The 15325-nt window shown below is 46.1% G+C and overlaps 1 protein-coding gene across 1 annotated transcript in view; it reads left to right on the top strand.

The window, feature by feature from the left end:
• epha2b (eph receptor A2 b) overlaps positions 1–15325 on the top strand; it is a 40092-nt gene that overhangs the window by 13587 nt on the left and 11180 nt on the right. The window contains exons 4-9 of the mRNA XM_080733139.1: positions 9206–9361; positions 9872–10225; positions 12303–12433; positions 14132–14288; positions 14428–14524; positions 15227–15282. Of these exons, the coding sequence (XP_080589265.1) occupies positions 9206–9361; positions 9872–10225; positions 12303–12433; positions 14132–14288; positions 14428–14524; positions 15227–15282 (951 nt within the window). The remainder of the gene's footprint in view (positions 1–9205; positions 9362–9871; positions 10226–12302; positions 12434–14131; positions 14289–14427; positions 14525–15226; positions 15283–15325) is intronic.

Raw genomic sequence — 15325 nt, 5'->3', positions numbered from 1 at the left:
TGACTCCCCGACCCGTCGGCTCAGGGCTTTTCATTGTCGGCCCCGGCGCTCGGCAGCCCTCATTCAAATGGCTTTTATTTTTATTTTTGTGTGGGTGACTGTGTGTGTCCTGCTCGAGAAGAAATGTTGTTTATTGCAGTGGTTCTTCAACCTTTACAGGCCCGCGACCCCCAAAATAATCATATTTTTAACTGGGGCCCCCCCACCATGAGGAGCACTAAGAGTTGAGGCATTACATTTTGTATAACACGGTTCTATTGTGAATATAGCAGATCTACATGCTCACAACGCCTCGCAACGCGAGGTGTTTGTGACCATGCATGCTATTTTCATAAATTTTGTCTCTAATAATATTTGACAATTTGGCCACGGTTTAATTTGTCATTTTAGAGGCATTAAAAATTCTTTAAATTGTCACTTTAGAAACGTGCATATATACCCTCTCTATACAATTAAACTTTATGTTGGTTTGTTTACTGTCGAGTGAGAAAACAATGTTGCACATTAAGCTAATCATCTGGGGACCCCCCAAAATAATTTGGGGACGTCCCTGGGGGTCCCGACCCACAGGTTGAGAACCACTGGTTTATTGGTTGGTTGCATTTGGTCGTGTTTTGCGTTTGTTTGTTGGTTGGGGGAAGTCACCATAATCTGGGGTTGTTGTCTTTGTCACCTGGCTGTCTGGATTGGACCTGCCAGCACCACTGTGCCCAGTCAGACCAAAGACAGATGTGTGGCTTGGTATAACCGTGACTGAGGTCAAAGTGCACCGAGGAGTCTTTATTGGAACGCGCTCCAGACGCCTGTTTCACGTCAGGCAATTTATTAACCCGCTTTCAATCTGGGCGTCCCTATTTTGGGCATGTCATGGGTGAAGATTCTACCAAAAAACAAAAGGAAGAAGAATGTGAAAAATACCAACAACTAAAAAAACACCCACACACTCACTCCTTTGTCTCCTCTTGCCGTGAGCACGAGGAGACAGAGAAGAAGTGTGAAAGAGAAAAAGGGGATTAGGTGCATTTATTGTGTTTGTTAACAGCCCCAAGATGAAAGCGCCGGCTGCAATTGTGAAACAGATGTAATGCCCTTATACAGCTGCTCCATCGGCCAGCTAATCCTTTTGACTAATGTGACCCCCCCCTCCACCGGCCCTTACACCTTTTAACTACCTCCACCGTCCTCCCCTCCCCTCCCATACCTCGGTGACCCCTGGGGCTCGCGTTACACGGTACACCTCCCCCTCCCCCCCATGATAGACCTTCATTGTTCCACCAACCCCTCCCCCCCCCTCCGCCGCTATACCTAACATGCTAATGACACGTTGTCATCCGGCATGCAAACAAAGTGACATGACGTATTGCGCCGCTCGGACCTCGGCTCAGGAATGAAAATAGGGGGGTGTGGTGGGGACAGGTTAGGGCCAAGTCAGACCCATTCATTATGCAAGAAGTGTATTATGTAGTACAGTGTTTGTCAAACTTTCAAATTTCAAAGGTCTCCCCTTAACTCTGACCGTGTACAAGTGGCACCAAATGGGTTCCATTTGTACACTGTCAGAGTTACAGACTTTTATGGGTCAATTTAAGGGGGTCTAAAGGAATCCACTTTGAGAAACACTGATGTAGTAGATGAAAATAGCAGCTCTCTGCTTGACGAAATCAGCACATCTACAAAGCACGGATGCGGCGTGCGCTGTGAGCTTGTAGATCTGCTGCTTTCAGTGTGGCGCATGACTTAAGTATAACTCAGGCATTAGACCCCATTCATTATGCGTGTGTATTTAGAAATCGCTCTTGACGTTGCAACAACTAATTTCCCCGCACATTATGGAGGAGGGAGTCTTCTGGGAGTTGTCCCTCCTCGATACAGATCAAGAAAGATGGATGGCATTTTTTTCCCCTTCTTTTCCTTGCGTATTTGTTTTACTTGGGGTTTTATTTTTCCACCGGCGACCGTACTTCTGAATTTAACCTCCACCCCCGTGAAACATGCCACCGGCCCGGCCCGGCCTGGCTGCAGTCGCTCTCTCCTCTCCTCTGACTCCCAGTGGCGTCAGTTCAGAAAAAGCTAAGGTATGGCAACATGACTGGTGTCTTGCACGCGCGCCTTCACGCACGTGCAAGACACCAGTCATGTTGCCATACCTGGCATGATACATTCATTTATACATTCTATTTTTCCCCCCGTTTCTGCGGTTTCTTGGGCTGGATATGGCAGCCTGGAATGGTTGTTCAAGTACAGCTAAACTTGTCATGCACCTGTGCAGCTGACCTGTGGAACCTGGGAATATACCATGTTGTCAATGTGTGGAGAATATAATTATAATATCTTGTTAAAGTGACCATTTTCTAAAATTTTGCATTTGTAGTTATTTTACTGTAATTTAACAACATAATAACCAGAACAGATAGACAACGAGACATTCATGGATTTATATTTAAAAGTAACTTTTATTCCCCCCTCCCCCTGGACCCAGGGTATGGCAGCTGCATATACCCCTGCCATACCCAATTGACGCCCCTGCTGCCTCCCCCACCTCCTTCTCTCCTTCCTTCACTCCCTCGCTGCTTGCGTCTGTTTGTTTTAGTTGGCCATCGACTCCCTGTAAGCCGTGGACAGTTTAACTCACAAACTGCCCCGAGGCAGACGTGACCTTTTGGCTCTTAAAAAGCCAAGAGCCTGAGTTGACTGTGTTTTCTGTGTGCCCCCCCCCCCCCCACTCCCCCTCGTCATGCCCCCTCCTCCCCTGACTTTACCGTGTACCTCCCTCCCCACCCCCAAACCACCACTTTTAGTTGTGGAGCCCTGTTGGCAAGTAGGGATGGGACGATACGCGATATTATCGTTTTTTATCGTGATAAAAACGATAATCGTATCGTGGAGATTTAATTTATCGGAATATCGTCCTCCCTCATGCACTGGGATAAATTCACCTTTTATTTGCCGAGCTGCATATCCGGTACCACTTAAACCCTCTATAATTGGTAAAAGGTACTTATAATATACTGTACGTACTTGATAAAGTCTTTTTTTCACTCTTCATCAAATGTCTTGGCCAAAAAATAGCCGATCTAAAAGCTCACAACGTGTCACATTGTGATGCGTTGTGACGCGTTGTCAGTGATGGGCAAGCTACTTGGAAAATATAGTAAGCGACACTACTAGTTACTCTTGATTAAATATAGCTCAACTACACTACAAGCTATCCCCAGAGAAATGTAGCAAGTTTCCATTACGCTACTTAGAAATGTAGTTAAGCTATGTAGCTAAACTACTTGTAGCTAGCTACTGCCCATCACTGCGCGTTGTGAGCTTGTAGATCAGCTATTTTTTTGGCAAATGTTCCGCCCCAGGATAATGGATTCTGATTATCGCGATAATATCGTAAATCGTAAAATTTATTTTGTCACAATAATCGTGAAATGACATTTTCATATCGTCCCATCCCTAGTTGGCAGACTTCTGTTGTGGAGCCAGCCACCACATTACCCATTCATCCATCCGTCCGAACATGCATTCATCAATGTCTCACATCTCATCCATCTTAACCGGCCGTTGACAAACCAGGGGGGCCCCACACTGCACGGCTCCCACTCCAGAGCCTCCCTCGAGGGGGGCTCCCAGAATGGAGCAGGTCCCCTGCGTTCGCTCACAATAAACAAACGTGGAGTCTCTCAGCGCACATGGTAAGCTCTCAAATGACAAACAGTGCCTCGATCTCTGGGGACTCTGCAGCGAGAGAGAACAGAAAGGGGATATTTTCTTTTTTAAAGTTTGACGCAGGAGACGCTGAGAGACGTTTTGTTTACGAGAGATGGATAAGGTTCTCCTCAAGAGCCCCCGCCCCGTGCTCTTGCCCTCCGCCTCCGCTATTTCCCAGTCACCAGACTTTTCAGAAGACTTTTTGGGTCTATTTGTACAGTGGTTCTCAAACGTTTTATTTCAAGACCCCCTCCATAACTCCGAGAGTGTACATATCGTCGTTGTCGGGTGGAAACCTTGTATGTCCAAAACTTTTTGCTTTGCATTTTTCATCTTAAACATTACTTAAACTAGTGAAAACAGCAGCGAGGCGTTGTGTGCTTGTAGATCTGCTGTTTTCACTACTTTTGTGCGACGGCCTTGTATGATGAAGCAGTGCTTTACTTTGTGAAAAAACGTACACATTTGAAACTCTGAGATACAAGGTTTCCACCCGACAACGACGATATGAAACCATTGGTTCCGTTTGTACACTCTCAGAGTTACAGACCTGGTCTATTTGGAACCCCCCTCAAAGAACCCTGAGGACCCCACTTTTTTGAGAAACACTGTTCTGGTATTCTGTCCTGGTAAGGTGGGGGTCCCCGCAACATCTTGTGTCTCTCGATCACTCTCTCCTGTACCTCGCAATGCTTTGATTGGCTGCTGTAGGAAGGAAGCGCCGCGTCAGCCTCACACTTCCTGCTTCCTGTTGTGTCCAGCAACAATCCAGAGACAAAGCCCCCAACACACACACACACACACACACACACGCGCGCGCGCGCGCGCGCACACACACACAGTCACACACACACCGATTCTGTAGAACCAGGAACATTCCTTTTTTTTTACCGGAAACTCACTCTGCCCTGGCATTGTCGAGGAATCCCCTCAGCAGCACCCGCTGCCCACAGCCCGCGCTTATACTCTGGCTTGACTACGTTTAATTTGCTGTCAGTCTGACTCATTGTGTCCAAGGAAAAACGCATAACTCATCCCCCTGTTTTTAAGAAAGGAGGGCTTTCTTAAAAACAGAGACAGTATACACTCTGGGGTCCATAGCCTCCTCCTGTTGGGTGGTGTCCACCATGGAATGCATGCTTGATTATAGAGACGGCTCATAGTGTAAAGAAAGCCATCGTCCCCACAGCCGTGCCCGTGACCACGGCGCGTTGCAGCCTACCGTGTTGCCGCCGGGCCTGTAACACACACACACTAGCAACGCGTGCACGCACAAAACACAGCCTGAAGCTAGACGTCCCTTATTCAGTTGCCATGTGGCATCCAGGCTATTCCCATTCGTAACAAGTGTGTGTGCAGCATGCGTTTCTTTTTTTCTCCTTCTCCTTTCTTCCTTGCTTGGCAGTTGAATGGCACTGCATTCTCCTTGTCTGCTGGGCGGCAGTGAATAGCGATGTTAATGGGTTAGCTGGGAGTCTTTTTTTTTTCGCCTTCTTTTTTTTTATTGCGAGGGAAGGGAGGGGACCGAGGAATTCGGGGATTACGATGAGGAGGAGAGGTAGGGGAGTTTGGGGATGTGAATCAGGGTTCAGGGCGGCAGCTGTTACCCCTACTCAATGGCACAATTCCGCCCAGGGGTGTCGCACCGAAATTCTGGGCCCTGGGTACAAGGATTTCACTCACATTTTGTGCTTTAACTATTGAAAAATAGCAGATATAAAGCTTGTAGATCTGCTGTTTTTTGAAAAATCTTGAAAATGTTTTTTTTTTAAACCTATGTTTCTATATGTCAGTGGTGCTCAAACTTCTTCATGTGAAAGACCCCCAAAATCATATGTAGCCTATTTGGCCACGGACCCCCATCTCAAAATATTTAGTTCCAGGGACGCCCCCAGAAGCAAGATTTCAGTTACAAATGTTCGCTTAAAAGATACATATATTCAAAGATTTGCGCACATTTTCACGACTTTTCAAAAATAGCAGATCTGCAATTCAATAGCTAAAGTAGAAAATAATGAAGGCCCCTCCACCTTGGGCCCTAGTAACTCAGTCCCACTCCCCCCCCCCTTTGTGACGCCCCTGATTCCACCTCTCTCTCTCTCTCTCTCTCTCTCTCTCTCTCTCTCTCTCTCTCTCTCTCTCTCTCTCTCTCTCTCTCCTCTGTTTTCCTTAAGTCCCCCAGCAGGGCCGAGTAAACCCTCTCTCTGTGTTCCTGTCTCTTTCTTTCTTTGACCCTCTTGTCTCTCCATCCCTCCATTTTCCTCTGCGTAAAGTCTGTGTTAATGAGTAGCTGTGGCCATCGGTCAAACAGCTGCCGACGAAGAAGAAAGAGAGTTGGAGGAGAGGTCGACTCGTCTTTAAAGGACGAGTGAGCAACATGCGAGGCCCGTCGGAGTAAAAGGTCACGCTCCGCTCTGGTATACGCTGTCATCGACTCCAGATAATCCTCACCTATCCCTTAACAACGGTCGGCTCCACTGAGATGCGGAGATGGTTGAAGTGAAACTCGGAGTCAATTTGAGTAAATCCCCTGGATATCGTCGTTGTCGGGTGGAAAGCTCGTATCTCCAAGTTTCAAATGTGTACGTTCTTTCGCAAAGTAAAGCCCTGCTTATCGTACAAGGCCGTCGCAAAAAAGTAGTGAAAACAGCCGATCCACAAGCACACAACGCCTCGCGGCGCGAGGCGTTGTGTGCTTGTAGATCTGCTGTTTTCACTAGTTTAGTTCGTTTTTAAAATGACAAATACAAAACGAACGGTCTTGGGACATACAAGGTTTCCACCCGACAGCGACGAAATGCTGGCCGGGGAGCTGTTGGCTCGCCGTAATGCGTGTCGTCACTTGTGGCTTCTAAGTGAACTTCGCTCAAACCCCGACCACAATGAAAGCCGGGTGCAGATCAATGGAATACTGCCCTGAGAATATGATCTAGCCCTCGTCCTTGGGTTTCCGCGTGTAACTCGCCTCCCTTGGATGCCAACAGTGAAACTGCCTGCCCGTCTGTCACTTTACATGACACGTTTCACCTCTCCACTCAGGTCATTGCGGCTGAACTTCAAACTCTCTCTTGCCATCTGTCACCTCTCGCTCTTTACCCCTTTGAATGCTTTCTGTTTCTGCCTCTAAAGCTCAACGGTTGTCTTCAGACTTCATGTCACTGGCCCCCACATTGACTTTCTGTAGGTGCTGCTCCTGGACCCCATTTCAAACGATTCTGTATAGGGTATAAAAATATGTGGTTTAACCCATTACCTGAGGACGAGGACGACTATACAAATGCCTTCTAAATCATATTTTGTAATTCAAAATTATTCAAGAAAATCTTTAAAAAATAGCAGATGTACAAACAAACTCTGCAATCTTTTTTACACAGATGCTCTCCCAGTTTTAATGGGTTAAATTGTACTTGAAATTGGCATAAATTTAACAACTTTAAAAATGCCTCCAAGATTAAACTGACAGTTGGATACACAATGAAATACCCCAGCCTATAATCACATGTAGATTCTCAAGTTAATATAAACCATGTGTCATTCATTGACTAAAGCGCTTAATTGTGGATTTGCTGGTTTCTAGCTTAGTGGTGATGTTGAAACATATATGTTTTTGTTTTGTATTGGAAGTGAGTAAAGTATAGTGAAATTAAGCTATTCCATTTGCCTGGGGACCCCCTGAAAGGACCCTCGAGGGCTCCCAGACCCTACTTTGAAAACCGCTGTGTCATGGCTGTCCACTTTCCATCTCTTGCTCTCTCTTGTGACCCGGACACATTGTATTCTTTGTTCTTTCAAAGTAGTTGACTGTAATTTGAATAGTCAATATCATTAAAATGTCCTTGAGCCATTAATCTTATATGTGCTCATGCAGTATGTGTTTATGGTAATCGCCGGAAGTATGCATTGCAATTGTGTGTGTGTGTGTGTGTGTGTGTGTGTGTGTGTGTGTGTGTGTGTGTGTGTGTGTGTGTGTGTGTGTGTGTGTGTGTGTGTGTGTGTGTGTGTGTGTGTGTGTGTGCGTGCGTGCTGTGTGTGTGTGTGTGTGTGTGTGTGTGTGTGTGTTCGGGAAATTGAGGAATGAGGGGCGGGGATGCAAGAACAGGTGACAGGGAGATCACATAATCCATCTTCTGTCTGATGTCAAATGTACCCACCCACAGGTCTGTGTGTTTGCGTGTATGCTTACCGTACATGCGTGTTGTGTGTGTGTGTGTGTGTGTGTGTGTGTGTGTGTGTGTGTGTGTGTGTGTGTGTGTGTGTGTGTGTGTGTTGGCTGGTGTGTGTGTGTTTGTCAATGAGTGAGTGAGTGAGTGAGACATCATTGTGCTTTGCAAACATGTGGTCGTATGTTGTGCATACATGTGCACGTGTCTATGTAGCCTGTACATGCTTGTGCGTGTGTGTGTGTGTGTACAGTACATGTGAAAGGAGATAGCTGTATGTGTGTGGACATGACCGTACCAGTTAAAGGGAGGTCGGCCTTCTCATTTTCTCCCTCCCTTTTGGCACGCTCGCCCAGAGATTTCACACCGCGTTAAGTTCATATTTCAACACCGCCACGCACAGCTGGATCCTGTACCTGCCTTCCCTTTATTCGGAGCTGGACGTGTGAAATCAGTTGTCATCTTATCTAAGCGATATGGTTTCAGCAGCCCAGCAGGGGGGTCTTTGAGGCGGAAAATATATTTGAAAAAAAGAGGAGGAGGCCACCGAAGGGAGTGGACACAGGGACCATGGGGCAAGCTCGCTCACTTCTCGCTTTGCAAATTTCTGATGTTTTCTTTTGTGACCCGGCATCGATGACTGACTTACTGTCCTGGAATGTGGAATGACTTGTTGTGTTTGTTGAGAGAGAGAGAGAGAGAGAAAGAGAGAGGAAGAGAGAGAGAGAGAGAGAGTAAGAGAGTGCGTGGGGGATGGTTTCAAAACTAGATTGAACAGTGAACAGATCCTTAGATTGATGCACAGTACATTTCGACACTGTCGGAGTTTCAGATTTGTACGTTTTTTTCTCAAAGTAAAACCTTGCTTCATCATACAAGGCCGTCGCACAGAAGTAGTGAAAACAGCTGATCTACAAGCACACAATGCCTCGCGGTGCGAGGCGTTGTGTGCTTGTAGATCAGCTGTTTTCACTAGTTGCCTAAGTCATTTTTAAAATGATAAATGCAAAAACGAACGGTTTTGGACATACAAGGTTTCCACCCGACAACGACGATTTGTGTGTCAGTTTAACTCAGTGACCTTTAGGGGTCAATCTGTCCACTGTATTAATCACTAGAGTCAACACGGCCTCTGTCTTCCCTCCTGCGTCTCAGCTCAGACCTTTGACCCTGACCCAAAATGGTACGCTCGACTCTGCTTGCCCTTCTCGCAGGCGAGGTGAAAAGTTCACACTTACACATTACGAGATGGACACAAACAACGCTCGAGCTGTGGTGAGAACGGATCGCGCGCCTCATTATAATAAATTCCATTGTTGTTCTCTGATGTGTTGCTACAGAATGTCAGCCTGGCTTCTTCAAGGCCTCGGCGTCCAGCGAGACGTGCATGTCGTGTCCCGCCAACACCCAGAGTCTGGGCTCCGGGGCGCTGCTCTGCCCATGCATGGACGGATTCTACCGCGCCCCCGACGACCCGCCCGCCGATTCCTGCTCAGGTGAGGGAACAAATAATAGCCCTGCCTTTTGCCTGTGTGTTTTTTCTCCCAACGAAAGCCTGACTTATACTTTGTTGAGTTAAGTACACTGTAATCTAAGCAGCTCAGCTGCAGCTAAAACAATGAATTTGTGTGAAAGGTGTAGTAGGTGTGCCAATGTGCCTGAAAATACCGTTATCCACTTAAACCCTCTACTTTTAGAGAACTGGACTTGAGTTACAACTGTACTCTGAGCGCTTTCTTCTGTTTACAGTTATACCAGATCTCTTTGCCAAAAATAGCTGATCTACGTGTTATGTTGCAACACGTAGATCTACGTGGATCTACGTGTTGCATTGCGACACGTAGATCTATGTGTTGTGTTGTAACACGTAGATGTAGATTTAATCTTGTAGATGTAGATAGGCTATCTTTGTCAAATGTTCCCCCCAGAATAGGCATGCTGGGGTTCAAATGGTTGAAGTAGAAGGAATCAGGAATAAAACTCCCTCTGCTGTGTTCCTTCCACAGGCCCGCCCTCCGCCCCTCGGGACCTGGCGGCCGCCACTGACTCGTCCGGCAAGCTCCTCCTCTCCTGGCGCCTGCCCGTGGACACGGGGGGCCGCACCGACATCACCTACAGCGTGGAGTGCCGCCGGTGCGAGGGCTCGGCGTGCCAGCCGTGCGGCGAGAAGATCCGCTACGAGCCGGCCAGCACGGGCCTGACCCACACCAGGGTCTCGGTGGCCGAGCTGGACGCCCACCTCAACTACACCTTCACCGTGGAGGCTCACAGCGGGGTGTCGCAGTTCGCCAGCCAGGAAGCGGCGCGGCTGAACAGGCCGCCGTCCACCAGCACCCTGACGGCCACTTTGCAACACACTGGTGAGCAAGGCAGTGAAATCACACTGTTGAAGGGCAGGGGTCTTCAACGTTTTCAGGCCAAGAACTCATTAGTTGAGAGAGAGATGAAGCAGGGGGTCCCTGCTTCATCTCTCCACAACCTTTTCGTAGATTCCATAGTTTCATTGTTTGACAGCACAATCATCAGTGTATTTTGGATTCATGTCAATTTGTGCTTTCAGATATTAACCACTTGAACTGTCAATACTTAATTAAGTTGACTTTTCACTATGTACTTAGACTGCTCTTTTTCCCCTCTACATTAAACATCTTTGCCAAAAATAGCCGATCTACAAGCTCACAACACCTCGCAGCAAGAGGCGTTGTGAGCTTGTAGATCTTGGCTAAAGTTCTCAGAATAAAGACTCTATAGGGTTCAAGTGGTTAATATAAAAAAGAAGAAAAGATTTGGATTTGGATGACCCCCTGTAGTAACTCTGAGGACCCCCTAGGGGTCCCGGACCCCCTGTTGAAGACCCCTGCCCTAGGGTTCGGGTTCGAACTACAGAAGGGTAAGAACATGGCAGGCAGCAGACCTTACAGCACACTGTAATGCAAGCAGCTCAACTACAGCTAAAACAATTATTATGTGTGATAGATTTAACTGTGCCAGTGCTATTGACAATACTGTTGACTGCTGTCAGTGCTTGCACATTGGCACACCTTAATCCAACACACCCATTATACATTTTATTAGCTGCAGCTGCATTGCTTACACCATGTTCTACCGAGCAGGGTTTCTCAAAGTGGGTGCCGCGGCACCCCAGGGTGCCTTGACTCCAGTCCAGCAGTGCTACACAATAATTTGATATTTGAAATGTCCCAATGTTACTTATAAGTGAATTTGAATCAACGTGACATATCTCAGAGGACTTTTTCTTTTAAATAGTTATGCTAAATCTCTGTACTGTAATTGTAATTTTTGCAGTTACAAGAAATGTTAGAATAGGGAAAGAGAGAATATAAGAAATGACAGGAAGGTACTGTCAAATCAAATATTCGAAGTCGGTATTGGAACAAGATGGACATGGTCGATTTCAGATTTTGCCATTGAAAGATACAGCTTTACTTCTCAGTTATTCGTTTTGTTTGTAAAGTATGCTTATTAACTCATTTAACGCTGATCCCGAGTATACTCGTGAAAAATACTCAAGTATTTAGAGTGCCGATCCCGAGTATACTCGCGTAAAATACTGTATATAGAGTAACGCCGGTTCTCCTACCCTACAGTCTGTTGGAAGGTCCTGGCATGATCGGCCTCGCCGATTCCTCATCATCACGGATCCACGTGCACAAAATAGTAATCCCATAACATGGAGGCCGACGGTGGATCTCATCTTAAAATGTCCATTTTCTCCAAACAACACTTTTAAAGCCAAGGATGGCATTAGATTCTCGCTACAATAACATAATAACAAAGGCAACGATCGGCCATTTTAGCAACGGCATGGGGTGACGAAGGCTTCCGTTGAATGACATCATGACGTCAACCCGGAAGTGTTTACGCAATGGACTTCTGGCCTTCAAAATAAGATAATGGCTGCATATGGAGCCTGCGAGAGGCACGCTGGACATTTAACCCGTTCATGTCTGGAGCACTAAATGGGTTTTAAGAATGGACATCATTATTATCTATCTCACTATATCATTGTATGTCACATTATCATTAGAACGTTATAGGAGATACATATAGGCCAGTTCTATTCCATTAGGGATTTCACATAGCCTGGCAGGCTTTTCTGGCATTTACTGAAAACATGGAAGCAGAAACTGACTGCATTATAGTGCAATTTATTTTATTTTGTATACGTGTGTGTATGTGTTTTTGTTTTTTCTATCTATTCTTAAATCCGATATATTTATACTATGTACCGGTATGTTATGTTTTTTTGTCCTGTTAATGTCTTTTTACGGGTCTGTGGGGGGGGGGGGGGGGGGGGGGGGGTATGTATATTCTTTGTTTAAGTTCTTTGTATAATAATGGAAAATCCTAATCAATAAAAAAGACCTTGATCAAAAAAAAGAATGGACATCATTGCCTCCCCTTTCCCTCCCCCAGATCCCCCCAAGGTGACCTCCATGCGTCTAGACGAGCGGACCCCCACTAGCCTGTCCCTGTCCTGGGCTGTGTCCCCCCGTCCACGGACCCAGCCCCGGCCCACACGCTACGAACTCACCTACCGCAAGAAGGTACCAAACTCCTCATGCTCTCCAGTCAAGTCATCAATAGTAACTTGAAATAACATTTCTCTTGAACCCTTTTTAAAAGGATAGCAGACCCACAAGCTCAAAAGGTGTCGCGATGTGACACTTTTTGAGCATGAGCTTGTATTTCATTTTTGATAATATATAATGATGGGAAAAGTGCAAAAATGCCCAAAACAGGGACACCAGGGTGAACGTTTTCAGTTGCAGTTCTTCCATTAACTCTACTACTGCCAGATTATTTATTTATTTATTGGGTCTGGTGCCATCAAAAAGCGGCTTACCTTTGCGACGTTATAGTAGATAGATAGACATTTTTATTATTATTATTTTTTTTTTTTGAAGTGCCTGGTCTGCACTTTCGCAGACCAGGCAGCAGAGGGCGGCGTCATGCAAGAATGAATGTGAATTTGGCCGGTATCGCTTGCCATACATTGAGAGCAGTCTCTGGCCACAGAGCCTCAGGGCCAGAGAAAATCAACACGGAAGAGAATTGGTCTCCGTTGATGTTAACGCATAATGGATTTTTAAGACCATCACTGCGGACGATGTGATTACAGTACACGGCGGCGCGACCCCTCATCAGCTTAAGGACATCAACAAGGTAAACGAACGAACGGCCGTATTGGCGCGGCGCGACCTCGAGAATTGGGGCGAACGGGAACGTCCAAAGCAGTATAAGAGTTAAAGTGGATACGCAAGCACACCCAGACAAAAACGCCTAGTCCTTTCAGACGTGTTGCATGAATGTGCGTATTTTCCTAAAGTTGTTTTACAGGACATGCATATCATATGGTTTATATGCTTTTACTTACTGTTTAAACCCAAGCTTGTAATGTTTAACTAATAATTTTCATGCAGTACATAGACTAAATCCTACTGGATTTCTTGTAAAAACTTGATGCATGAGAAAACAAAGGAGCATGTAGTGAAATTTGAGACTTATGTGTATGAAGCCGCAGGGGACCATAATAAACAAGGCACATTGATGAATACATTTATCATTTAATGGATCTATCGTGTCAACGATTACACCACAGTGCAAACAATTTAATAATAATATACTCAGCTCATAAGCAAACATAATGAACTTTGTGACAGCATAATATATATATATATGATATACTGTAAACACCATGCTGTTTAATCACTTGATCCCTAGCGTCCCTGTTCTGGGGGCAAATATAGGCAAAAATAGAGGATTTGGGGTATGTTTACCACGCGTTTGCTGAAGCTATTTAGTATACGCACAGAGCATAAACAGAGGGCCCCTTGAGTAGAGCCATGGGGAACTCCAGTCAATGTCAATGCCACTTGCAATCATGTGACTAGACTAGAACATCAAGTATGGACCATCATATATACGTCAAGTGATAACAGTACGAGAAAATATAATAATATATCGTCACTGTCGGTCAGAAACATTGTATCTCCCAAGTTTCAAATGTGTACGTTTTTCGTCAAGTAAAGCCCTGCTTCATCACACAACCGTCGCACAATACTAGTGGAAACAGCAGATCTATCTACAAGCACAGTGTGCTTGTAGATCAGCTATTTTCACTAGCTTAAATCATTTTTAAAATGATAACACAAAATAAACTGTTTTGAACATGCAAGATTTCCACCCGACAACGACAATATGAAACATAAAGGTCTTCATCTTTACCATGGTGTGTTCCCCAGGACGACAACCTGGACGTGACCACGTACACGGTGCTGATCCTGGAGAAGAGCTCGGTGCAGATCAGTGAGCTGGCCCCGGCCACCGCCTACCTGTTCAGGGTCCAAGCGCTGCCCAGCGGCTCCAGCATGGAGGACGAGTTCGAGACCCTGCCAGAAGGTATCGGAATGCCACGAGGAATCTTTTTAAACAGCTTTGACCCCATTGTTATTAAACAGTTTTGACCTGAAACCATGTCCTTCGGTGTGTTTTCTGTGCGTAAATGTTTTGTAACGACGAAATCCCTCATGTGTTCCAGCGCCGACTCAGAGCAACACGGCGGTCATCTTCGGGGCAGCGGTGGGCGGAGGGGCCATGCTGTTCATCGTGGTCGTAGTCCTGCTCATACGCAAACGGTGAGCGGCGCTCCCCCCCCTCCTCACTCCTCCTCTCTCCTCTTAAACAGTTTGAAACACTTCGCTCCTTCAGAGGCTTCCTTTCTCATTCTTCCCCTCTTCCTTTGTGGGGCCTCCAAATGGCCCCCTGCATTCACTCTCTCCTCACCTCTCTCTTTTCTCTCTTCCTCCTAGCCAACTCTCACTCTCTCTTTATCTGGATCTGTGTCCCAGCACTTGCTGTGGAAGAATTGGTGTTGAATGGGTCTTGTCATTGCTCAATGGGCATATTGGAGGGAGTGTTGGGGCCTTTGAAAGGAAATGGGCCCAGAGTGGCACATTGTTGGTGATAAGAGGCGCTTGGCTCTTTCTGTACCAGACCGTAGCCACTTTGTAAAGGTGACCCTGACCTATACTGTAGCAGTGTGTAGCTGTCTGTCCGCCTTGCTGCCCGCCTGTCTGTCTTTCTGTCTTTAAATCGGTTTGGCAAACAGAGTCTGTCGACAGCTTTTATCAAAGCGCCGCGTCTATCTGAATGGGGGCGGCGCACCGATGTCTGGTTTCTTTGAAAGAACAAAGTCTCAAGGCTTCTTGAAAAATCATGACAATGGCGGCTATCTGCAATTAGGACTGAATCAAGGCAAATGAAGCAAAGGATGTTGGGACAGAAGTACCGCTGCTGAAATTAGATAATAATTCCCGGATGATTTATTTTTTGTTTAGGAGAAGAAACTCGCATACCAGACAAGGACCAGAGGACACCTACTTTTCCAGCTCAGGTACACAGAATAAAAACACGCCCCCTCTTATAATCTCTTTTCT

The sequence above is a fragment of the Nannobrachium achirus genome (genome assembly GCF_963921795.1).
Source record: "Nannobrachium achirus genome assembly, chromosome: 9".
Lineage (NCBI taxonomy): Eukaryota > Metazoa > Chordata > Actinopteri > Myctophiformes > Myctophidae > Nannobrachium > Nannobrachium achirus.
This window is presented reverse-complemented; position numbering and strand designations above follow the sequence as displayed.